Below are 24,336 nucleotides of genomic sequence, written 5' to 3'. Positions count from 1 at the left end.
CAGCGACACACCATCAGCCAAACACCTCTCTCTTTGCCCCACGCCAGGTCACCACCACACGGCTACCCGTGGCTCCCGGTGCCGGGGGGGGGGCCCGGCTCAGACTGTGGCTTCGATCTCAGGGGGCTCGTCCTCCTCCAGGAGCCCGTATGCCGCGTGCGTCTGGAAGGGGCGCTGCAGCGGGTGCGCCAGCAGCTTGGCCATGCAGTTGTGCAGCTCCACGGCCGGCCCCGCCAGCGACACCTCGTACTTGTAGTTGGTGCCTTTGGTGTCCAGGCTGCTGAAGAAGCTGTACATCTCCTGGGGGGGCGACACACAATGGGGGCAGGGGGTCACACAGCTCCCCCAACCACCACCGCGGTGATGGGGACCCCCCCGTCCCGCCTTTACCTTCCAGCTCGTCTCATCGTCCTTCTCCTCCGTCCCATTGTGGATGTACACCACGTCGAAGAAGAAGTAGGGACACTGCAGCATCTTCTGCAGGGTGAGAAGTCGGGAATGGTGCTGGGAGGCTCCTCCACGCACCGGAATGGACCCGGAGCCATCGAGCTCACCAGGAAGAGGGACAGAGCCGGGGGGGGGGGTCACCCACCTTCATCTGCTCCGACATGGAGAACTGGGGCTGGCAGCCGGGGCGGCCAAACACCAGGATGGTCCGCACCACATAGGGCGGTGGGATGGTCTGGATGTTCTCTGTCACCGGCAGCTCAATCTTCTGCTGGCTGTACCAGGAGGATAGGGGCTCAGGGACCCCCACCCAGCAGCTCATGGACTGACACCCCACCCCCACCCCCCATTAAAACTTAATGACAACCCAACAGCTCTGCACCAGGACTGGGGACGCAGCGCCCACCCCAGGAGCTGTTTGGTGAAAGGCTCGCGGCGGTTTTATGCCAAAGCCAAAACCCCATAGCCAGGTGGCTGCCCCGCTCCCCCCGCCCCCCCCGGCCATACTCACATCAGGTTGAAGAGCCCTTCCAGATCTGCAGCCCCAGGTAAGGACCGATCCCACCACACAGACCCCTGCCCATCCCCAGGGACGTGCCACGCCCAGAGCCGGTGGCCACGCTGGCACTGGGGCACCCAGCGGGCTCCTGCGGGGGGAGGTGAGCGCACCGGGCATGGGGGATGGACCAGGGTGGGGAGAAAACACCGGAAAGCGGGTGTTTGGGGAGGCTGGGGGGTCTGGCGTTAAACCCTGCCTGGGGGGATTCAGGGGTCTGGTTTGACCCCCCAGCCTCTAGACACCGATGCTGCTCCGTGCCGCAGCCGTTGCCTGTGCCGGGGATGCCAGCGAGGCCATGGGGATGCTGCTGGCTGCGGGCAACAGGCCTGGAGGGTCCCTGGTGATGCTCAAGGGACCCTGCGTGTACCCCAAGGACCCCGTGTGCACCCCAGGGACCCTCAGGGGGTGCCGGCCCCCCGTCCCACCCCACAGGCGGTGGGATACTGAATGACTTGCAGATGACGGTCTCCAGGTCGTAGAGGCAGCTGCAGACCTCGCGGGGGTCCGAGGTGAACCCTGAGAGCTGAGAGGAGCGGGGGTGAGGGGGGTGGGGGGCACAGACCCGCCCCCATCCCCATGGCCCCACTCACCCACGTGGCGTCGTTGTTGACCACCACCAGTGCAAACTCGTGGCACTTGTCGATCTTGTGCTTCGTCCTGACAAACATCTCGATCATCTTCTGGGAGATGTTCAGCGCGTTGGTCTTGGACCTGCGGCAGCGGCTGGAACTCAGCGGGGACCACCGCCCCCCCCCGGCCCCGTGCTGGCGGGGGAGCACAGTTGGGGTCCCCCAGCCAGGGGCACCCCCGGGCACCCACCCGTTGAAGGACTCCAGCTTGGGCAGCGCCATCTCCTCCGCCAGGTCCAGGCAGATGATCTGCGGGAAAGGAACGGCGGCTGAGCCCCTGCAGCCCCCCACCGCCCCCGCAGCCCCCCCCGCCACCCTCCCCATGGACACCCACCACCTTCTCGGGGCAGTTCACCCGCGGGGTCTTGACCTGGACCTCGGCGGGGGGCACGGGGCCAGGCCAGGCGGTGCCGTCGGGCGCAGCTGTGCCCTGGGGGCTGTCATCGGTGCTGGCCGCCTCGCCCTCCCCCTCGCTGCGGTTGCCCACGCTGGCCTGGGCGCTCAGCGCCCGGTCCTCAGCACCCTCGGGGTTGGAGCGGGTCCTGGGCCGCGGCTCCGGCACCTTCTCCTCCTCCTCCTCGGCGGCGCTGCCCGGCTCCGAGGTGTCCATCAGGCAGCTGCGCTCCATGGCCGCTGGGACCGGCGCCGGGGGGCTGCGGGGTGGCAGCGCTGCGGGAGCCCTGAGCCCTGGACCCTGGCCCACACCCCCTGTGCGCCCCCTGCCCCACTCACCCCCTTTGTGCCCCCTGCCCCACCCCCCTGTGCACCCCCTGCCCCACGCACCCCCTGCCCCACACCCCCCTGTGCACCCCCTGCCCCACGCACCCCCTGCCCCACGCACCCCCTGCCCCACACCCCCCTGTGCACCCCCTGCCCCACGCACCCCCAGCCTATGCACCCCCCAGCGCACTGCCTCACGTGCCCCCGGCCCCCCCGTGCACCCCACGCACCCCTCACCCCACACACACCCCCGTGCACCGCCCACCCCACGCTCCCCGGTCGTCCCCTGCCCACGCCCCCCCCGTGCGCCCCCTGCACCCCTCGCCCCACCTTCCCGGGCGCCCCCCGCCCCACAGTCCCCGCGCCCCCTCTGCACCCCACGCCCCCCCCGGGCGCCCCCCGCCCACGTACCCCGCGCCCCTCCCCGGGCGCGCGCTCACCCGCTCTCGGCCGTACGAGCCCCGTCCGGGACCGGCCGGAAGCGGCGCCGCGCGGGGGCTGCTGGGACTTGTAGTTCCCCGGGGTCCCCCGGGCGCGGGGGGACGGGGAGGGGGGCACCCGGCACCCTGACTGCCCGTGCACGGCACCCCAACCACCCTGCCCCGCCCCTGATCGCCGTCTGCACCCCCTGCACCCCAAATATCCACGCACCCCCCCGCACCCATGCACAGCCCCCCACGCCAAATATCCACGCACACCCCCGCACCCATGCACAGCCCCCCACCCCAAATATCCACGCACACCCCTGCACCCATGCACAGCCCCCCCCAAATATCCACGCACACCCCCGCACCCATGCACAGCCCCCCACCCCAAATATCCACGCACACCCTCACCCATGCACAGCCCCCCACCCCAAATATCCACGCACCCCCCCTCACCCATGCACAGCCCCCCACCCCAAATATCCACGCACACCCCCGCACCCTTGCACAGCCCCCCACACCCCAAATATCCACGCACCCCCCCTCACCCATGCACAGCCCCCCACCCCAAATATCCACGCACACCCCTGCACCCTTGCACAGCCCCCCACCCCAAATATCCACGCACACCCCCGCACCCATGCACAGCCCCCCACACCCCAAATATCCACGCACACCCCCGCACCCTTGCACAGCCCCCCACCCCAAATATCCACGCACACCCCTGCACCCATGCACAGCCCCCCCCCAAATATCCACGCACACCCTCACACCCATGCACAGCCCCCCACCCCAAATATCCACGCACACCCTCACACCCATGCACAGCCCCCCACCCCAAATATCCACGCACACCCCCGCACCCTTGCACAGCCCCCCACCCCAAATATCCACGCACACCCCCGCACCCTTGCACAGCCCCCCCCAAATGTCCACGCACACCCCCGCACCCTTGCACAGCCCCCCACACCCCAAATATCCACGCACACCCCCGCACCCTTGCACAGCCCCCCACACCCCAAATATCCACGCACCCCCCCTCACCCATGCACAGCCCCCCACCCCAAATATCCACGCACACCCCCGCACCCATGCACAGCCCCCCACCCCAAATATCCACGCACACCCCCGCACCCATGCACAGCCCCCCACCCCAAATATCCACGCACACCCCCGCACCCATGCACAGCCCCCCACCCCAAATATCCACACACACCCTCACACCCATGCACAGCCCCCCACCCCAAATATCCACGCACACCCTCACACCCATGCACAGCCCCCCACCCCAAATATCCACGCACACCCCTGCACCCATGCACAGCCCTGCACCCCAAATATCCACGCACACACCCCTATGCACCCCTGCACCCTGAGCACCACCCCCTGCACCCCAAATACACACACACCCCTGCACCTATGAACTGCCCCCTGCACCCCTGCACCCTTGCACACCCTGCTGCACCCGTGCACACCCCCCTGCACCCCAGCTACCCACACTCTGTCCCAGCGCTCTGAACACCCAGGCAGGACTCTCCAGCACCCCCATGCTGCCCCTCCTGCACCCTGCAGCACCCCTCTGCACCCCAAAAAACACCCTCCCGCACATAAACACCCATGCACTGCCCACAGCACCCCGGGGCTGGCTCCCCCCCGACCCTGCACCCCCCAGCACCCCATGCAATGCCTCTTAGCACCCAAAATGCTCATGAGTCCCCCAAATGTTCTGGCCCCCCACCCCCAACCTCCAAGAGATGCTCAAGGGTGCAAAGCTGGGTGCATCCTCCCACCTGGGCACGAAGGAGCCCAGGCACATGGCGAGGGTCCAGTGTCGGGCTGAGGTGCCGTGGGGCAGAGCAGGGAGGGAGGGGTTTGGGGGGCAGAGCCCCCTGAGGTGGCTCTGTCCCCCCCGGCGCGGGGCAGCGCAATGGTTAAGTGCAAGAGGCCGCACCGGGGCTGCCGAGGAAGAGGAAATCTCGGCAGGAACCAGGCCCAAGGCCGGGCAGGGGCCAGTGACGCAGCCACAACGTGGGGACACCCGGTGTGGGAGTGGGGTGAGCCCCCCGGTGCGGGCAACAGCCGCCACAGGACGGGATGGAGAAGGCAAGTGGGGTGTCCCATGGGATGGGTGCTGCCAGGCGTTGGTCCCACATGGGGGGTCTCCTCACGCCCCACCACAGGCATCCCCTGACTATGGGCATCCCTGGCACGGTGGGGCACGGTGAGGCGCGGTGGGGCGCGGTGGGGCGCGGTGGGGCAGCGGTGCCGGGTCCTGCCCAGCCCAGGCACTGGGCGCTGGGGTGAGGCGCTGTGGCCAGTGGGCTGGTGGCCAAAAACCCATCCCCATCCCGGCAAATCCCGCCGGGTGTCAGCCCCTATGTCCCCGGGTGCCGGCCAGGGCCGGGATGGGCAGACACAGTGTCCGCAGCCCCCACCGGCTGAGGAGGAGGAGGAGGAGGAGAAAGTCGAGGATGAAGATGAGGATGATGAGGATGAAGATGACGATGAGGACATGGCAGGGGACACTGAGGGCATCCTGCACTATGAGGAGCGCATCGCCAGGCTGCTGGCCACGGTGGCCCGGCTGCACCAGAGGGCTGAGCAGCTGCAGCACCGCACGGGCAGGTACAGGGACACGGCGGCTGTGGGGCACCGGGGGGTGTCACTGCCTGGCCCCTGCCATCTCTGGCCTTCACCGCCCCGCAGGGAGGATGAGGAGGGCTGGGAGGGCACCGCCAGCCTCCCCGCTGCCAGCCCACAGCCCCGGGGCCTCAATGGCACACTCAGCGCTGCCACCGGTCTGGAAGGTGGGTGTACCATGCTGTGCCACACCATGCTGTGCCGTGCCATGCCATGCCATGCTGCATGCCGTGCCATGCCACGCCTGTGCCGTGCCATGTCCATGCCATGCTGCATGCCATACCATGTGATGCTGTGCCATGCCATGCTGTGCCATGCTGTGCCATGCTGTGCCACTGACCTGACCCCAGCTGTGCTCCCCCTCCCCAGCCCACGGGCCCGACCTCTTCGCAGACCTGCAGCACACTGTCAGCTCGCTGGAGCGCACCGTCTTCTCCCGGCACCGGCGGGCACCAGCGCAGCCTGTACTGGGTGAGGAGTGGGCGCGAGTGGCCAAGGTGAGCCCCACCGGTATGGTCAGCCCAGATGCCAAGGGGATGGGCACCAGCTGACCAGCCCTGTGTCCCCAGAGCCTGGAGGAGCTGGACCAGCCACCGGTCTGGGCCGGGAGGGTGACACGCCGATGCCCAGCGGCGGGAGCGGGTGAGGGGCTGCTGGTGGAGGAGATGGCAGTGGCAGCAGCGAGGAACGCGGCGCTGCAGGCAGCCCTGGGGCGCCGGGATGAGGAGCTGAGCCAGGCCATGGCATCACTGCGGGTGCTGCAGGGGGAGCGCGACCGGCTGCAGGGGAAGGTGGGTGCTGGGGGCATGGCGGGGGGGGGCACTGCCCTCGGTCACCCCTGGGGTGCCACTGGAGCAGCCCCCAGGGCTCACCCTTGTGCTTGGCGCAGGTCCGGGACCTGCGGGATGCTCTGTCCAGGCTGGAGGAGCCGGGGGGCTCTGGCAGTGACACCCCCAGGCTCAGCAGCCCCCCAGGGCAGGGGGACCCCCAGCTGCCCCAGGTGAGTGCAGCTCCAGGGTGGGCTTCAGCCGCAGCACAGGGGGAGCTTGGTGGGTGGCATCCTGCCCTGGCACAGGGCTCTGCCTGCCCCAGTGCTGGGCTCTGCCTGTCCCCTCTGCAGGACTTGTCCCAGTGCAGCCATGGCGCTCAGCCCCACGGCGCCCAGCCCCACAGCCCCCTCTCCCCCCAGCCCTCGGAGGGTGCCAGCCGGGAGCAGGAGGAGCAGGTGCAGCAGCTACAGGGGTGAGTCCCCCCGGGCCCCAGGGGCTGCTGAGCCCTCACCGGTGGGGAAACTGAGGCACAGCCCTGGGCCCCGGCTGCACAGTTAACGGTGGGCACCGGCATTGCCCAGGTGCCTGGGGAGGCTGCAGGAGGTGAACCGGCAGCTGGCGGCTGCGTTGCAAGACTGCAAGAGCGATGCTGAGCGGCTCAGCATGGTGCTGGGCCAGCACGAGTCCCGCAGCACAGCCCTGCGCCTGGCCCTGCGCTGCAGGTGGGCACGGGGACAGGGACGGGGAGGGGGGGGACGGCCTGCAGTGCCATGCTGAGCCCCTCTCCCTGCAGCGAGCGCTGTGGGGGGGCCTATGCTGCCCTCCTTGACCTGATGCGGGCAAAGCTGGGCCGCGAGGAGGATGGTGCCCATGGTGGTGAGTGCCAGCCCAGGGGGCTGTGGGGGCAGGCAGGAGGCTGGGGAGTTTATGGGGAGGATGCTGGGGGGTGTGCAAGAGGTGCTGGGGGATATCAGGGGATGCAGAGGGGATGTAGGAGGGGTGCAGAGGGATACTGGTGGGGTATCATGTTGGGGGGATGCAGGGAGGATGAGGGGAGATACTGAGGAGATGCAAGGAAGGTGCTGGGGGGTGCTGGCAGATGCAAAGTGGGTATCAGGGGGTGTAGGAAGGATGCTGGGGCACCCCAGTCCCCAGCACAGCCCCTGTGGGCACGCACTGGTGAGGGGCACCTGCCTGAACGCTGCCTGCCCTGTGCCTAGGAGCTGTGGGGGAACAGAGCCCCGGGCATGGATGGGGGTCCAGCCCCATGCCGACAGAGGGGCCACAGTCCCCAGGCCGTGGGGAGCCGGAGAACCAGGAGGAGAGCAGGGACAGCGGCTTCCCCGGGCTGCAGAGGTACCGGGAGGCACAATACCGGGCCAGGGCTGAGCTGTCCCCGGGGGTGGCATCGCCCCCACCCCAGCCACCTGCCCTTCCCCACAGCATCCCAGCACCCCACGGGATGGAGGAGGGGGCCCTGCGGGAGCACATCCGCCGGCTGCGCACGGAGCAGGCGGCCGTGGAGGCATCCCTGCACAACACCCCGGCACCCACCAGCACCCACCGCAGTGAAGACGCCCGAGCCCGGGCTGAGCAGGCGCTGCAGGATGCCAGGGATCTCCTGCCTGGCTGGAGGCGGCTGGAGAAAGCGGAGCTGCTGCGGGACTTGGCAATGCTCAAGGTGGGATGTGGGGAGCTGGGGGAAACTGGGTGACTGGGTTCTTCCCCAGCTCCCCGCCGGGTCCAGGCTTTGAGCAGAGCAGCTGGGAGAAGGGTGGGGGCTGATGCATGGCAGGACGGAGTGGAGCTAGGGAATGGGGCTGTGCCTCAGTTTCCTCTGCCCTGCTGGTGATGCCACTGCCCTGCCAGGAGGCCATGGCTGACCTGAAGACACAGCTGCAGCTGGTGGAGAGGGAGAAGCGGGGCCTGGAGGTGGTGGCAACTGGGCAGGGGCCACGGGAGGCTGCACTGCGCCTGGTGCTCCAGCACCTGGAATGGGAGCGGGATGGGGCCTCCGGTCACCCCCCCAGCCCCCCCAGCAGCTCCAGCAGCAGCGAGGAGGTAAGGATTGCTCCCACCTCCCCATGGGGACCCTCCCCAGGGTCAGGCATCTCCCCAGGGATGGGACCCACACCCAACCTTTGCAGGATGCCCAAACCAGCCGGGTGGGAGCCGCGGCTCCCCAGCACCCTCTGGACCGGGAGAAGATGGGGGAAGAGTTGCTCCGCACCCTGGCTCGGTAAGAGACCTCCCCAGCGTGCCATGGCATCACGCTGGGTAGCCATGCGGCTGCGGGGCAGCATGCCGGGCTGGCTGCCATGCGGGTGTCCCCAGGGCGCAAGAGCTGCGTGCCCGGGCGCAGGCCCTGGTGCTGTCCCTGGAGCAGAGCAGCGCCGTCAGCCGTGCGCAGCAGGCACAGTGCGTCACTGTCACCGCAGACTTCTTCCATGCTCACAGGTGGGCAGGAGGCACCCACTTCTCTGCTGGGCAGGTGTTGGGTGCAACGTCTCCCCGCACGCCCCAAAACCGCAGTCCTTCATGCATGCCCCGGCTGCACACCCACCCCTGCTTGCCCCAGATGCACCATCCCTTCCGGCGCACCCCAAAAGCACGATCCCTTCTTGCACCCCCCCAATGTGTGGTCCCTACCTCCATGCTCCAAAACCGGTCCCTTCTCCCTGCACACCCAAAAACACAGTCCCTCCCTGCACACCCCAAAAATGCTGTCCCATCTTGCACATCCCTGATGTGCTGCCCCATCCTGCATGCCCCAAAAGTGCCACCCCTTCTTGCACACCCCAAAAACGTGGCCCCATCTTGCACACCCTGCTGTACTGTCCCCTCCTGCACACCCCAAGCCCCCACTCCCCCTGCCCGCACAGTCCCTGGGTGCCCTGCGTGCCCCAAGTGCCCTGGGTGCCCCAGATGCCCTGGGTCCACTGGGTGCCCCAGGTGCCCTGGGTGCCTTGCGCTGTGCCGGGGTGCTGAGCGTGGTCCCCGCAGCGCGCTGGCCCTAGCATACCGTGGTGCCCGGCGGAAGCAGGCGGCCCAGCTGCGGCGCCTGGAGGTGCAGGCAGGTGCCCTGCGCAGGCAGCATGCCCGGAGGGCACAGGCGCTGGCCCGCAGGCTGCAGACCCTGCAGCAGGGGAAGGCCAGCAGCGAGACATGCATCTGAGGACCCCCCATCACCCCCAAGACCCCCGGTGCTGGAAAGCGCTTGCTGTATCCTCAGGGAGAATAAACCAGTGATGCTCACGGCGCAGCCAGATGCACTGGGGTTCAGGTTTGGGGGGCTGTGGGCCCGGGGCGGGGGGCTCAAGCAGACAGACCCCCCGGCTTGGCTCATCCCATCGGGGCCAGGAACAAAGGCCGTCCCTTCCCCGCCACCCCCACTATCTCCCAGTGCAGATGAAGCCATTTCGTTATCCCTGACGTGGGATCAAAGGTGATGGTGGTGGCCGTGGCGGAGGGGCCCATGCATATTCAGGAGGGAAGAGAAGCAGTGACCCCCGCCGGGGACATCCGCGCCGCGCGGGGGGGGGGGGGGGGGGGGGGGCGGGGGCAGCAGCAGGGCTGTGCCGGGAGGCTGCCACCAGGAGCAGGGGGCTAAATCCGGCAGCCTGAACCCCAGCACGATGGGACGTTTGGGTGGTGGGAGCTGGGCTGAGTGTGGGTCTCCGGTGGGAGGCTGCATAGGGCTGTGTGGCAGCCCAGGGCTCAGCCAGCTGCAGTGTGGGAGGGAAACTGAGGCACGGAGCTATATATAGGCTAAAATGAGGCCCGCATCTCCCCGGAGAGATCCTGCAGCAGAGTTCAAGGCTCAGTGGATCAATATTCAGAGCTGTGGTGATGGAGAGGGCAGAGAGAGGGCTGCAGAGCTGCAGGGCAGGGATGCAGGGGTGCAGGGGTGTAGAGCAGGGATGCAATGATGTGGGGATGCAGGGATGAAACAATGCAGGCATGCAATGATGTGGGGATGCAGGGATGAAACGATGCAGGGATGAAACGATGCAGGGATGCAATGATGTGGGGATGCAGGGCAGGGATGCAGGGATGCAGCTCACCCCGTCCAGCTGCCCTTGCCCTCTTTCCCCGCCACCTCCCCACCAGTCAGGAGCCCACTGAAAGGGGGGCAGCTCCATGTCCCCAGAGGCAGCAGGACTGGATCAAAGGACAACTTCCCAGGACCCTGGGGAGCCGCCCCAGCACCGAACAGGCGCAGCAGTGCCGTGGAGCAGCAGTTGCTGCTGCATGCCCAGCACGGAGGGGCAGGTTCCTGCACCCAGATACTGGAGCTGGGGAGGGGGGAGGCTGCTGGTGCTGCCTGCTCCCAAGCCCTGGCCCTCCCTGCAGCCACTCTGCCCGGCTCTGCTGCGGGCCGTGTTTCGGACCGTGGCTCAGCTCGGTCCAGCCTGGCTCGGGAAGGGGGGGTGGCAGGGGCTGCGGGGGCCGGTGGCAGTGGTGTGGAGAGGCTGACCCGCAGGTTGAAGGTCAGGGCTCTGAGCTCAGACCCCTTTTCAGATTCAAATGGACTCCTGGGGGCTTTGTGCAGGGTCAGGCTCCACCGAGAGCCGCATGAAAGGGCCAGGGCAGCCGGGGCCGCATGAAAGGGCCAGGGCAGCCGGGGCGGCTTCGACCCTGGGTGCCGGCAGGAGGGGGAGGGCAGGCGGGACCTGCTGCCACCCCCACCCCGGCTGGAGGGGTCCCCCCTGCTGAGTCTTGCTGACCCCAGGGCCAGAGCAGGTCCCCCCTAGGGGCACCGGCAGGAGTGGGGTGCCCCAGGCTGCAGCACCCCCACTGTCCCCAGTGGCTCAGGTGGCCTTGGCTCCCCGTTCCCATCACTGTGCTGGGCCCAGTCGCGCTCCCTGCCATGGCACAACCTGAGACTCTGCCAAGGGCCCGGAGTGCTGTGAGCTCCCCAGCACTATGCTGCCCACCAGGCTGCTGGCATCGCATGACACAACACGGCACAACACAGCATGGCACAGTGTAGCTCAGCACAGCACAGAGCAGCATGGCATGGCATGGCATTGCATGGCATGGTGTGGCACAGCATGGCATGGTGCAGCACAGCACAGCATGGCACAATGCAGTACTGCACAGCATGGCATGGTGCGGTGCAGCATGGCACAGTGCAGTATGGCACAGTGCAGTATGGCACAGCGTGGCATGGTGCAGCACAGCACAGCAAGGTGCAGTATGGCACATTGTGGTGCAGTGCAGCATGGCACAGCGTGGCACAGTGCAGTGGCTCAGCATGGCACAGTGCAGCACAGCACAGTGTGGCACAGCGTAGCATGGCACAGCCTGGCATGGTGCAGCATGGCACGGTACAGTGCAGTATGGCACAGCGTGGCACAGTGCAGCACGGCAAAGCATGGCATGGTGCAGTGGCTCAGCATGGCACAGTGCAGCACAGTGTAACATGGCACAGCCTGCCATGGTGCAGCACAGCACGGCGCAGTGTGGTGGCTATGGGCAGTGGACCCCCCCTGCTTTGCCCACTGCTCACCACATGCACCCAGAAACCTGCAGCTCCCCAGGGAGGGCTCCACATGCCAGTTCATGATGGCCTGATCCCTGCCTCAGTTTCCCCTCTGTGGAGCAGTGCAAGCTGCTGGGAAGCCAAAAGGCTGCAGCAACACACCCCCCAGCACCCTTGGGTGACAGGGCCTGGTGTAGGACTGCACCCTGTTCCCTGGCAGAGTGGATCCCGGGCGGCTGCGCAACAGTGTCCCAGCGGGGGCCAGCCTGTGCCGGGGGGGACATGGGAGTGAAGGCAGCGGGTGAAGCTGGGAGCCATGGGAGCAGGGAGGGTGTGTGATTCATGTCCCCCCTCCGGTGAGGGAGAGTCCAGCCATGCCTGGGTGGGGGCCAGGGGCGTGGGATCTGATATCCCGGGAATGCAGGGCAGGGAGCGGCAATCTCCAGCAGAGAGGGGGGCCAGGGGCAAGGGGGGCCAGGGGCAGCAGGGTCAGGGCTCCCTCAGCCTCTCTGCGGGGCTGGGGGCAAAACCGTGGCATTGGGGGGGCTAAACCTCCTCTGCATGGGTTGGGGGGCAAAACCCCTTCTCCATGGGATGGCCGTCGGGGGCACATGGGGGAGAGAGAGCCCGTGTGCCTGCGGTGACCCCCACCACCGTTTGCACACGTGTGTGCACTCCCACGCACGGGGCACACAGCCCCGTGCACACGCGTGGAGGCGTGTTTGCTGCAGCGGCACGTGATGGGTGCAGCCGTGGGGCACAGGGCCGTGCCATGGGGCAGCTGTGGGGTGCAGGGGCTGGGGACAGCCCTGCCCAGGGAGCCGCAGAGCCATGGCATGGCCAGCCCCGGCCTCCCTTTGTCCTTCGCCTGCGGCGGTGCGGCCGCGGTTCGGCCCTGCAAGGTCATGCGCAACCGTGGCCGCTGCGGGAGGGTCGGGACCCCCCTGGCCACAAGGGCCCCTTGGCCCCCCCGCTGGCTCTGGCGCAGCTCAGCCTGCCCTCGCCTCCCACAGCAGGCACACACATGCCCGCCCGCCTGCCGGCAGGATCTACCCTCAGGAATGCAGCGCTGAAGAGCCCAGCCGAGGCTCAGCACCCTCAGACTCATGGAAAACTGAGGCTGGGGGCTCTGCAAGCTGCTCCTGGGCAGAGCAAGGCCAGATCCTGCCCCATGGCTGAAGATCAGGGGATTGACCTAAAGCCCCCTGTTCTGCTCACACAGGACCACGCACAGCCCCACATTGGGGTGGGGGTCCCCATGGGGGTGTGCTGGGAGGACAGTCAGATGGACGGGCAGTGTGGTATCCACCTAAACCCCTGGAAAGCACCACTGCCGGCAGCTCCCATGTGGGTTTGGGAGAGGGCATGGCTGTCCTGCAGCCCAGCCCATGGTAGTGCTAACCAGGATGCTGGGAATTGGGTCAGGGCTGGTGGCACCGGCAGCTGGCTCTCTGGTGCTGCTGGCACCCAGCTCTCCATTGGTGATGGCACCCAGCTCTCCGGCGGTGCCGGCACGCAGCTCTCCATTGGCACAGCCACAACCCCAGGACTGCTCCTGCAAATTTTAGCAAGGGTCACTCAGTTGTCCTCCAGCCCAAAGGCTGTAGGGGAACGGGGGGACACGGCTGCCACCCATCCCCACATTGGAGCTGGGTCTGACACTGAGCCTGGAAACCTCCCCAAGCCCCAGTGGGCGCCTCTGCCATGGCAGACCCTTCCTGGGGGCGTCGGGGCGGCACGAAACGCGCCGGCAGCTCCCGGCTCCCAGGGGCCCTTTTGTGTGGTGGAGTCAGCGGAGCAGCGCGAGGAAGGAGGAATTCCTCCGGAGATCAAACGCCTTCGCCAACTGGACACCAACGTCAAAACAAACCCGGCTCCCACCGCGGGGCCGGGAGCCGCGCGGGGGAGAAGATCCAATTTCCTCCTTTGTTCCTGGATTATTATTTTTTGCAGGGGGCGAGGAGGCGGGGGAGAGGCAGGGAAAGGGCCATAAATCACGGCCTGACAGAAGAGAAAGGAGAAGCAGGGCTGGCTGCAGGTGGGGGTGACCCCCCCTGCCCGGACCGGGACCCCCCCAGGCCTGGCCCCTTCCCAGCTGGCTCTGCTGGGCATTGCTCCCTGACCACAGCATCACCCTGGCTGGGCATCGCAGCATGGCAGCATTAGCAGGTACCTGGTGAGCAGAGATCCCTCCAGACAGGAGGAAATGGAGGTTTTATTTATGGCCAGAGCTGTAATCCATCCCTTCTGCTGCGCCCCGACTCCAGGCTCGGTGCTTTGCTGGGGCTTTTTATATCCAGCCCACTTTGCTTCAGCTTTCCCTTAACCCTGATGGAGACACCAGCCCCGCTCCGTGGGTTGGGAATGCCAAGGATGGCAGTGTGAGGCGCCACGAAGGTCCTGGCAGCGCTCAGTCCGAGCCCATCCCTGCAGTGTGGGCATTGCTGGCCGCTTCGCTCAGCATCAGCATCCTCACCCGGCCCAAGCGGGATCGTGGCGTGGGGTCCCCCATGGGGACAGGGCATGCCATGGGGGGCAGGGGTGTGTGGGGGGCACCCAGGCCACCCGTGCCCCAGCTCCATGTCCTGCCTGCCAGACTTTGCCCCTGAAGTCAAGGTGAAAGGCATGATGCCGGGAGACGCCGGGGCCGCTGTGGCATGGCCAGGAGGAGAGTTTGCCCCCTGGGTGAAAGGCGAAGGCAGGGCGATATCGCAGGGCTTCTCCTGGGTCAAGCACCTTTCCACACAGCTCATTTCTTCATTAATGATTAACGGGGTGGCAGCAGGTGGGTGCCGTGCACCCACAGCCCACCCCTTCTTGCCGGGCCTGGCCAAGCTCTTACGGGTCCGACTTGATTAACCACATTACAAATGAATTCTACAGGGATGCAGGCGGCCGGTCCCCAGCTACATCCAGCCCTTGGCCCCAGCCCAGGGCACGTGCAGGGTGGTGGTACCCGAAGGATGCCGGGTGCCACGGGAGCACCTCCCAGCACAGCCACGGCCCTCGTGCCACGCACGAGACAAGGCTCCCCAGCCTCGTGCCACTCGCAGTAATTAAAGATCCCGCTGGGACTGTCAGCAAGAGGAGGGGATTGCCAACTCCAGCGGCTTGGCCATGGGCCAGGCATGGGGGAATCGCTTCCCATCCTCCCGCTGCAGCCCCGAATGGCATCGCCAAACACTGCAGCCACCGAGCTGGTGGCAGCAAGGCAGGGGCTTGGTCCCTATCCCCAAGGGCAGCGTTCGGTGGTCCATTGGCCCGGGGACTTCCCCGTTGCCGCACCCTGTGGCTTAGAGGTCACTTGCTGGGGACACACACACAAGGACCCCAGTTGTGACCACAGCCGTAAACGCAGCCTGTGGCACACCATGGCCCTGCACCCGGGGTCCCGGTGCAGCCCCCCCGGGTGCTCCCCGGGCCAGCCAAGGGCTCCGGTCTCCAAAGCAGCGGGTGGGCTGGGGGCGGGGGGCACATCCAGCCACCTCCCCTGGACAAACCGCCCGCGGCACCGCATCGCCCTCCCCGCCCGCGGCCGAGCCCGGCTCTGCCAGAGCCGGTGCCGGGTGCCCCCGGCCGCCCCCGCTGCGGACAGCCCCGGTGCGGCGCAGCAGAGCCACCCCCCGCTCCCCCTGCTGCCCGGCGCGGCGGGGGCGGCCCGGTGCGGCGGGGCCGGGGCCGGGGCAGGACCCGGCGGGCGGCGAGCGGAAGGGGAGGAGGACGGGGAGGAGCATCCAGGGCGGCCACCGCGGCAGCGGCTGAACTTTGCTCTTTCGCGGGAGGCGGGGAGAGCCCTGGGGCTCGGCGGAGCGGGTCCCGCCGGACCCGGACCGGCACCGGGCTGCATGCAGCGGCGGCGGCGGCGGGGCCCGTAGGGGCGAGGGCGGGCCGGGGCAGCGCCGCCGCCTCCTCCTCCTCCTCCTCCTTCCCTGCCGGTGCCGCGGAGCGGAGGAGCCACCGGGGGCGGGCAGCGGCGGCCCCCGCATGCGGCCGAGCCCCGGGGCGGCCGCCGCGCCCGGAGCCGCCGCGCCCCGCGGGGGGATGCGCCGCGCCGCGCCCCGCTCCCGCCGCCGCAAAGTTTCCGCGGAGCCCCCCCGTTAACGGGGGGGGGGAGCCCTGGGAGAGAGAGCGGGGGAGGACGGACAAAACCCCCCCTCAACCCCTAAAAAAACATAAAAATCCCAAACCGGCCTCCACCCCCCAAAAAACTTGCTTAACTCGTTCCGGGAGGCGCCGGGCGCCGCGCACCGGGCCCCGCTCCATGCGGCGGCGGGGCCGGTGCTGAGCCCCGGGGCCGCGGAGCCATGGCCATGGTGGCCGGTGGCTGGGGCGAGCCCAACGGCGGCGGCGGCGGCGGGGAGGAGGCGGTGTCCCCGGCGGGCGGCGGCAGCGACGCGGAGCACGGCGAGGAGGAGCGGGCCGGGGCGCCGGTGGACTGCGTGGTGTGCGGGGACAAGTCCAGCGGGAAGCACTACGGGGTCTTCACCTGCGAGGGCTGCAAGAGCTTCTTCAAGCGCAGCATCCGCAGGAACCTCAGCTACACCTGCAGGTAGGGGCTGGGGGGACGCTGGGAGGAGGAGGGGGGGGGGGGCTTGGCCAGAGCCCCCCGAGGGGGCAGAGCCTTGGCACGGGTGCAGGTCCTCAGGGTGAGCCCCCCGGTGCGGGTCGCCGGGGGACCCCGGTGCAGGTCGTTGGCGTGGCTCTGCAGCGGCCCCCGTGCAGCTCGGCGCTGGCCCTGCTGGGGCTGCAGGCTGGCCCTGCTGCAGCACTGATGGGGCCCCGGTGCAGCACGAGGGTCTCCCAGTACAGCACAGGCATCTCCCAGTATGGCACGGGGGTCCCTCAGTGAAGCACAGGCATCTCCCAGTATGGCACGGGGGTCCCTCAGTGAAGCACAGGCATCTCCCAGTACAGCACTGGGGTCCCCCAGTGTAGCACAGGTATCTCCCAGTGCAGCACAGGCATGTCCCAGTATGGCACTGGGGTCCCCTAGTGCAGCACAGGGGTCCCCCAGTACAGCACAGGCATCTCCCGGTACAGTACGGGGGTTCCCCAGTGCAGCACAGGCATCTCCCAGCACAGCACTGGGGTCCCCTAGTGTAGCACAGGCATTTCCCAGTATGGCACGAGGGTCCCCCAGTGCAGCACAAGCATCTTCCACTGCAGCACAGGTCCTCCACTACAACACGGGGGTCCCTGCATGCTCTGCACCCCACATAAGCAGCCTCTCTGCCTGCGGCATCCCAAAGCCCCAGAGGGATGGATGCTCTGGCTGCCGCATCCCCTGGGCCGTGGGGCACAGCCGGTGTCCAGGTCCTCGTCATCACCCGGCTCTGCTCCGGCATTAATTGCCGTTCCAGGCTAATGCCTGAAAACGCGCCACGGTTGTGAGTCACTTCGGTCACGGCCGCTCACCCAGGGAAAGCACCAGTGCGGCAGCCGGTATAAATCTAACCGGAGGTGTCAACAGCCCGGCATGCCGCGGGCACCGCTCGGTGGGCTGCCTGGGAGAGGGGCTGCAGCTCCTGCTGGCCCCGTGCTCGGGCCGGCAGATCCAGGCCACCAGCGGGACCAGGATATGACCCCCCCGCAAAGTTTGGAGCTGCAAATAACTCTGGAGTTTCTCTTGGGCCCAAAATGAGCATCGGGCTGGCTGCCTCATGTGGGGGACCCCTGGGGGGTGTAGGTGTGCGTACAGGGGCTTGCTCGCAGGGCTGGGTGCATGTGCCAGCGCTTCCAGCAGCGTTTGCTAAACCAGTGAGGGTGGCACCTGGCTCCCAGCCGTGGGCACCCCACAGCTGGGCTGTGAGCGGGACACCCCATCTCCGCATCCCGCCTTCTCCCCATCCGACGGGGGCCGACTGCTTTGAGCATCGTCTGGTGGTGCTGAGGTGCTCGGGAAGGGAAAGGGCAGTGCTGCTTCTGCAGCGGGAACTGTCTCCGAGCTGCCTTGCTCTCGTTTGGGCGGCCTAGATTCGTCCTCCCCCGTGCGCAGCATCTCCTCTCTCGGCAGCTCCTGGCACCGGCACTGCCTGCTTCCAGCTGACGTCAGCCCAGCCGCTTGTGGCGGTGAAGCGGGGCCCTGGAGCTGCTGGCTTGGGGCAGGGGTCGGTGACCGGCCCCTCATGTCCTGCAGCATCCTCCCCATCACCTGCCGTGGGCGCAGCGCGTGTGGATGCAGCGTGTGCATCACCCCTGACCCTGCCTCAGTTTCCCCATCCCATCAGCAGGATCCCGTCGGCAGACCCAGCCGAGCGGCTGCTTGGGATTAATGATTTGAAGATGGGGAATACATACAGCTTTTGAGAAATTCCAGTTTCCTGGAACAAAGGAAAGGCCAAATCAGGGCTCCCTGGGAGAGGAACCGACTCTGCCCAGGCTGTGAGCACCCAGGATTTTTACCCTGCAGTTGTCACCGGTATCTGGGCACCTATTTCAAATGTTTTGGGTTTTTTTTTCCCCTCTTTGTGCTGGGAAGTGATTTGGTGCAATAGAAAAATGTTGGTTTTCCAAGTAGGGAGTAAAGTGTTGGAGGGGCAGGGAACAATGCTCCCCAGCAGCCCTGGCATCTGCTTTGTTCAAGGAGTCAAAAGCAGCATCAAGCCAAGATTGCTCTAATTTGAATATTAAAAGTGAGTTGGATTCAGTTTAGTTCTTGCACTAAATAATTACATGTTCTAATTACATAATTAGCACAGTATACGCCTTTTGTATTCTCACAGTTTCCCAGGTCGTTGCAGCCTATCAGTTGGGAAACTTGCTAGGAGCTGCTGGGAGCTGGGGGGTTTCCTGGTGCTGGGGGATGGTGCCCAGAGGCCACGGTGAGGGTCAGCCGGGCTCCTGCCGGGAGGTTCGGCTGTGGTGCCAGGAGCTTTGCCCCCGCCGAGGCGCAGGCAGCTGATGAAGATGTAATCTGACGTTTTGATTAGCTATCACTTCTCCACTGGAATAACTTTTTATCAGCAACACGTTTTAAAATGTGCTAAGCGCAGTGGTGATGTTCAGGGTGAATTAATTCCGGTTTGAGCACGGTGGGAATCCCTGCCTGTCTCGCCTCTGGAGTCGTGTAGGGATGAGGAGATTCATGTCAGGATTCCCAGGCAGAGCCAAGCTCTGCCCCGGCCCTGCCAGTGCTTTCCTGCCTGCTGCTTTATATGCTTTAATTTACCGCCGTTTAGCCGATAACCCCCCTCCCTCCCCATTCGCCGTGACAGCCTTTGGGTGGGACGTGCAAGCGCCGGTTTCACCCGTGCCCGCTGCATCCCTTGGCTGCGCGAGGACCCCCTGGGAATCAGGGCGGCGGGGGGGGGGGGGGGGGGGGGGGGGGGGGGGGGGGGGGGGGAGGTGCTGGATGCTAATGATGCTGCTTGGGAGCATCCCCCTCAGCCTGTCCCAGCGTGTTGCTCCCAGTGATGCTGTGGGAGCAGAGGTAGGTGGCTGGCTTTGGTGGTGGCCGGTGCCCCGCCGCATGGTGCAGGGCTTCCCAGTGCCCGCAGCTCCTTGCCCAGGGCAGGACGTGCATGCCAGGGGGTGGGCATCACCCTCTTGCAGGCTCCAAGGGCGCTCGAGGGGTAAAGCATCCTTTGGGCCGGTGCAGACCCCACGCTGGGGATGGGGGCATGTGTGCCAGAGCTGCTGGGTTTTGCTTTGCCATGTTTGCAGGGGTCGGTGGAGGCCAGACCGGAGCACGGAGGATGCGGGGCTGTGCCACCACTGTGGGGGATGCCTGGGTGCCCAAGGGGTCACAGCCTCAGCGCTGCAGGGGCAGCCTTGTAGGAAATAGTTGAAATTCCTCAAAATTCCTTGCAAGTTGGGCAGTGAGGCCAGGAGCTGCTCCACCACTTCCCTGCCTTGTGCCAGGACACGGGGCATTGTTCCCTGGCACCCATCCCGACATATCCCCCAGGATGGGACCACGGGGGCCTTGCCAGGATCGGACATCGCTGGCAGCACAAACCAGCAGCGCCAGCGGTAGGAAATCGCTGTTTCTATAGCATCCAAGTGCCTGCGTGCCAGGGGCTGGTGTGGCACGGCCACGGCCGGTGAGGAGGGGGCCATGCTCGGAGGTGAAGGGCTTTGCCCGAGGGCGGTGGGGAGATGGGTGGCAGAGCAGCTCGGTGGGGCTCAGGGACCCCCGGCAGCATTGCGTAACTCTTCCCCAGCACCTCATCTGCCCGATCCTGCCTGCAGGTCCAACCGTGATTGCCAGATTGACCAGCACCACCGCAACCAATGCCAGTACTGCCGCCTGAAGAAGTGTTTCCGCGTGGGGATGAGGAAGGAAGGTAATGCCAGTGCCACGGCGACGGTTCCTGAGGGGTCTGGGTGCTGCCAGTGCCTGCTCTGCTCCTGGTGCTGCCGGGTGCTCTCCCATCTCTCCAGGAACGCTGTTAGCAGCAAAATGCCACATTTGCCCCCTTTTTTTTTTTTTCTCTTTTTTTTTCCTCCTTGAATTGCCCTTGGTGCCGGCAGCACAGGTGGTGTTTGTTTGGAAAAGCCAGAGGTTTTTGCTGATAAGGTGGCACACCTGGAGCCAGGACAGCCCTGGTGCCCCAGGCACGGTGGTGGTGAGCTGGGACCAGCTCCCACAGGGTCACCTGGCTGCTTTCTGCTCACTCCCCCTTGCCCAGGGGCGTAAACCCCAAATGTTTCCCAGACTGCTGCAAATGGCATGAAGGGTTTAACCCGAAATCTCCGATCCCTGTTACGGGATGCTGATGGAGGTGCTGGGGCTGCGCTGGGGCTTGGCGCGGGCTCTGCCGAGGTGCCGAGGCTGCTCGGCGGCAGGTGGCATTAATGTGAGGAGCAAGGAGGGAAGGATACTGGAAGCAGGACAGTAATTCCCTCCTTTCCAGAGGAGTCGAGATGGCATTATTGCCACTTAGCATGATTTAGAGCTCTCATTTAAGTGGCTCATGAACAGCCCATAAATTAATTACTAGGGACTGAGCAAATAGTGGGCGCTAATGGGAGAGGGGGGGAGCTGAAAAATGGCTCTCCCTGAATGCAATTAGGAGGGGGAGTGACCCGGGGTTAACGATGCTTCCAAGATGGACGTTTTATTTGCAAATAAATGATTGCTGCCATGCGATGACCTTGGGTAGCAATTGCCTTGCTCCACTGCAGGCGGCACAGGGGGCCGTGATGCCGGCAGGGCACCTGGTCTGGCACAGCACGGTCGTAGCCATGGGTCCTTGCAGAGGAGGCGGCGGCACGGATGCTGTCCCAGCCCAGCTGCTGGTTGGAGGCCATGGCCAAGCTGCAGCGCCGGCAGCCTGGGAGTTGCTGGTGAATCACTGGGATGCTAAATAGATTAGCGCAGCTCGTGCAGGCAGCTTGCCGGCGGGTGCAGTGTGTGGCACGCACCACCTCCCTCTCCCCAAGCGCCTGAAAGCTGCCCATTGTTCCGTGGGGTGGCAGGATCTGGCACTGCTGGGGATGCCGGGATGCAGGGTGGGTGGTGGGAGCATCCCCATCCTGCCTGGGGGTCCCTCTGCCCCCCGGGAGCAGGATGGGGGATGCGGCAGGATACAGAAGCAGGCAGACACCTCCTCTCCTTCCCCCCAGCTGTGCAGCGGGGCCGGATCCCCCCCACCCACTCCAGCACCAGCCCCAACGCCTTGCCCAGTGGGGAATACTTCAATGGGCAGCCGGTGTCGGAGCTCATCTCACAGCTGCTGCGGGCTGAGCCCTACCCTGCCGCCCGCTATGGCTCACAGTACGCACAGCAGGGCAGCGTCATGGGCATCGACAACATCTGCGAGCTGGCCGCCCGCCTCCTCTTCAGCACAGTGGAATGGGCCCGGAACATCCCCTTCTTCCCTGAGCTGCCTGTCTCCGACCAAGTGGCCCTGCTACGGCTCAGCTGGAGCGAGCTCTTCGTCCTCAATGCGGCGCAGTCAGCGCTGCCGTTGCACATGGCTCCACTGCTGGCGGCTGCCGGCTTCCACGCCTCCCCCATGTCAGCCGACCGCGTTGTCTCCTTCATGGACCAGATCCGCATCTTTCAGGATCAGGTGGAGAAGCTCAACCGGCTCCAGGTAGACTCGGCCGAGTACAGCTGCCTGAAAGCCATTGCGCTCTTCACGCCCGGTAGGTTGGTGCCGTGAGCGGGCCTTGTCCCCATCCCCACCCCACAGAGCAATGAGCGCCCAGGGAGCCTCTGCCCCCCATTTCCCTGGGGGTTTGGGGTCCAGAGAGCATCAGGTGGCTCTTGGGGGCGGTGGCAGAGTCCCTGTGCCCTGGCGCTTCACCACCGTGGTGTGCAGCATCCCAGCTTGTCCATCTGGGTGCAGGGATGAGCTTCGTGGGGCAATGGGAATGAGACCTACAGGAACAAACCCCCTTGCTTGGGAGGGTCTTGGGGAGCCCCATCCTTCTGTCCATGCTCATCTCATTCCACAGAGGTGCCCAGTCCTGACTGGCGGGGACGAGCCTGCAGCAGCTCTTTGCAGGCAGAGCGGTCCAAGCCGTGCTTTTGCACCGTGCGGCTGCATCCCCTAATTTGGCAAGGGCAGGAATGCAACCGTGGCAGGCGGTTGAGGGAGGGGGGGGGTCTCGCTGGGGGTACTGGGGGGCTCTGACCACTGACTCCTCTCCATTCCATCCCTCTGACAGATGCCTGTGGCCTCTCGGACCCGGCGCACGTGGAGAGCTTGCAGGAGAAGGCGCAGGTGGCGCTGACCGAGTACGTGCGCTCGCAGTACCCCTCGCAGCCCCAGCGCTTCGGCCGGCTCCTACTGCGACTGCCGGCTCTCCGCGCCGTGCCGGCCGCCCTCATCTCCCAGCTCTTCTTCATGAGGCTGGTGGGGAAGACGCCCATCGAAACACTAATCAGGGACATGCTGCTGTCTGGGAGCACCTTCAACTGGCCCTACGGGACAGGGCAGTAAGGGACGGAGCCTGTCCCCCACCCTGGGGACACCCAGCAGCCAGACCTGGATTCCCTCCAGCACCCTGAGACGGTACCGTCCCCGGGGAGCCCCGAACTGTGCTGGCCCCCACCCTGCAGCCGCCTTGTAGCTCGTCTGTCTGCCACAGTGGCAGGGGCTGCGCCCTCCAGAAGCGGTGGGGGCATGGCATTGTCCTCCTGAACCCCAAGGTACTGGCCGTGCCACCGCTGTCACACACCGAACTCTTCTGTACCTCTGTGAAGTGGAGCTCCTCGGACCCCCAGTCCCCCCTGGGAACCTTGGAGCATCCTGGGGGCTGGTCCTTGGCTCTGTCCCTGCATTGGAGCCAGGCTGGAGCCTGGGGAGGGGGGTGCCGTCCTCTGCTGCCCCCTCTGAATCTGAATTCCAGATGACAGGAGGCTGGGACAGGTGATGGGAGGCATGGGACCAGCCAGGCTGAAGCGTGGTGGAACCCCAGCTGTGCAGAGCCATCTTCTGCAGGGTCCAGTTGTGGGGACCCCTGGCTCTGTCCCCCTCCCTGTCCTGGCAATCATGGCAAAAGGGTCATTGTAAAGCCCCTTTGTCCCTGCCCAGGGGCTGCCCCTGCCCACCTGGGCCATATCCAGCTTCAAGGACTGAAGCACCAAGCTTGCAGCAGCCCTTTTTTGGGGACAGATCTTGTCCCCACGTGGTTCCAGTGCCCCCCTGCACTTTCCACTGAAGCATCTCCACTGCTGGGGCACGGGGAGGGGCTGGGGATGGCTGACAGGGGCCATGCACCATGCAGGATGCAAACCAAGGGGTCTTTTTTGGGTGCTGCACAGCACCCAGCCCTTCTCCCCAGGCTCATTCCTCACTGTCTTGCTTGGTGCTTTGCCCCCTCTCCAGGCCAGATCCAGCACCTACCACCATCCTCATGCTGGTGGGTGGTTGCCAGCATCCCCCTCCCCACGCTCACTATGTTCCTGTGCCTCATTATTTTTTGTAAGCCAGGTTTGGGGGAGAGATGCTGGAGGGGGCTGGGGAACAGAATCAGGCTGGAAAGAGGTGATGCTGGTGTGTGGGGGTCCTTGTCCCCAGGGCTAAGCCGTGCCAGAGGAGGGGCCACACGAGGGGCAGAGCCACCCTGGAGGGACGAGGGATGCCCTGTGGCCTCTGATCCTGTGCCAGCGGTGCCGCCAGCCTGGGATCAGGTGCCCAAGGGTTGTCCCCTGGGCTCTGCTTCTCAGGGGTATCCACCGTGCAAACAGACGGAGGCAGGATTAGCCAGGGATTTGTCATTTAGATTGATTCACTGAAAATATAATCCTTGTTCAATGATACTAAACAAATTAACTGAAGTCAATAAAAGATGTTTCTTACAACGCCAGGGATCTGCTGTGAGTAGGAAAAGGGGCTTATCCTGTGGAGATGCTGAAGCCCAGGGTGATGAAAGGAGATGAAGCAGAGTGGGAGATACAGTCCCCCAAAATTTTACCTTTAGAAGGCATCTAAAATTGGAAAGTTTTTGAAAAAGTTGGGTATTTGGGGGTGGTGGTTGTATGGGGTGCCACTCCAGGTCTTCAACACAGGGGTCCCATGGGAATAAATCCTGTTGCCTGCAGTCTTCTGGGGAAGAAGCGGATCAGCGGCATGGTGGGACACCAGAGCCAGCACAGAGGTTTGTACTTGACCTTTGGGAGCAAAGCAGGGGGGCTTTGGGGGTCCCCCCCATCAGGATGGGGCTGGGAGTGGGGTGCTGTGTTTGCCCTGTGTGGCTGGGCAGCATC

At 65.8% G+C, this 24,336-nt stretch overlaps 3 protein-coding genes across 5 annotated transcripts; 2 read left to right on the top strand and 1 right to left on the bottom strand.

Moving 5' to 3' along the window:
* Positions 1–13: 13 nt before the first annotated feature.
* On the bottom strand, positions 14–2,910 carry BABAM1 (BRISC and BRCA1 A complex member 1). Of its 3 annotated transcripts, none has more exons than XM_037383596.1 (9): positions 2,796–2,910; positions 1,970–2,304; positions 1,826–1,884; positions 1,597–1,717; positions 1,451–1,529; positions 959–983; positions 593–722; positions 391–477; positions 14–300 (listed from the first exon to the last, which is right to left on the bottom strand). In XM_037383596.1, exons 2-9 carry the CDS (start codon positions 2,261–2,263, stop codon positions 100–102), a joined length of 996 nt encoding a protein of 331 aa, XP_037239493.1. In that variant the 5' UTR covers positions 2,264–2,304; positions 2,796–2,910; the 3' UTR covers positions 14–99. The 3 variants fall into 3 exon arrangements, with proteins under 3 accessions (XP_037239493.1, XP_037239495.1, XP_037239494.1); XM_037383598.1 differs by having other exon boundaries at positions 1,970–2,288; positions 2,796–2,811; XM_037383597.1 differs by lacking the exon at positions 2,796–2,910 and adding an exon at positions 2,767–2,788.
* Positions 2,911–4,576: 1,666 nt separating this feature from the next.
* USHBP1 (USH1 protein network component harmonin binding protein 1) lies at positions 4,577–9,462 on the top strand. Its single transcript, XM_037383544.1, has 14 exons — positions 4,577–5,405; positions 5,487–5,587; positions 5,790–5,917; positions 5,990–6,211; positions 6,310–6,420; positions 6,541–6,662; positions 6,772–6,912; positions 6,984–7,066; positions 7,411–7,546; positions 7,634–7,871; positions 8,060–8,251; positions 8,338–8,429; positions 8,525–8,647; positions 9,194–9,462. Exons 1-14 carry the CDS (start codon positions 5,158–5,160, stop codon positions 9,363–9,365), a joined length of 2,109 nt encoding a protein of 702 aa, XP_037239441.1. The 5' UTR covers positions 4,577–5,157; the 3' UTR covers positions 9,366–9,462.
* A 5,945-nt stretch (positions 9,463–15,407) lies between these two features.
* On the top strand, positions 15,408–23,936 carry NR2F6 (nuclear receptor subfamily 2 group F member 6). The gene is made up of 4 exons (XM_037383583.1): positions 15,408–16,224; positions 19,866–19,960; positions 21,243–21,767; positions 22,293–23,936. The coding sequence occupies exons 1-4, from the start codon at positions 15,980–15,982 to the stop codon at positions 22,565–22,567; spliced, it is 1,140 nt and encodes a 379-aa protein (XP_037239480.1). The 5' UTR covers positions 15,408–15,979; the 3' UTR covers positions 22,568–23,936.
* Positions 23,937–24,336: the final 400 nt, after the last annotated feature.

The sequence above is a fragment of the Falco rusticolus genome, chromosome 4, assembly GCF_015220075.1.
Source record: "Falco rusticolus isolate bFalRus1 chromosome 4, bFalRus1.pri, whole genome shotgun sequence".
Taxonomy (NCBI): domain Eukaryota; kingdom Metazoa; phylum Chordata; class Aves; order Falconiformes; family Falconidae; genus Falco; species Falco rusticolus.
The sequence above is the reverse complement of the archived record's forward strand: the minus strand, read 5'-3'. Positions and strand labels throughout refer to the sequence as shown.

Coding starts and splice junctions, on each gene's coding strand:
- BABAM1 (XM_037383596.1), bottom strand. CDS start 2,263: ATGGAGCGCAGCTGCCTGATGGACACCTCGGAGCCGGGCAGCGCCGCC. Junction 984..1,450: donor CGTCATCTGCAAGTCATTCA/GTATCCCACCGC, acceptor CTGGGGCTGCAG/ATCTGGAAGGGCTCTTCAAC. Junction 301..390: donor ACGATGAGACGAGCTGGAAG/GTAAAGGCGGGA, acceptor TCGCCCCCCCAG/GAGATGTACAGCTTCTTCAG.
- USHBP1 (XM_037383544.1), top strand. CDS start 5,158: ATGTCCCCGGGTGCCGGCCAGGGCCGGGATGGGCAGACACAGTGTCCG. Junction 6,212..6,309: donor GCGACCGGCTGCAGGGGAAG/GTGGGTGCTGGG, acceptor TGCTTGGCGCAG/GTCCGGGACCTGCGGGATGC. Junction 8,252..8,337: donor GCTCCAGCAGCAGCGAGGAG/GTAAGGATTGCT, acceptor CAACCTTTGCAG/GATGCCCAAACCAGCCGGGT.
- NR2F6 (XM_037383583.1), top strand. CDS start 15,980: ATGGCCATGGTGGCCGGTGGCTGGGGCGAGCCCAACGGCGGCGGCGGC. Junction 16,225..19,865: donor AACCTCAGCTACACCTGCAG/GTAGGGGCTGGG, acceptor TCCTGCCTGCAG/GTCCAACCGTGATTGCCAGA. Junction 21,768..22,292: donor CATTGCGCTCTTCACGCCCG/GTAGGTTGGTGC, acceptor TCCCTCTGACAG/ATGCCTGTGGCCTCTCGGAC.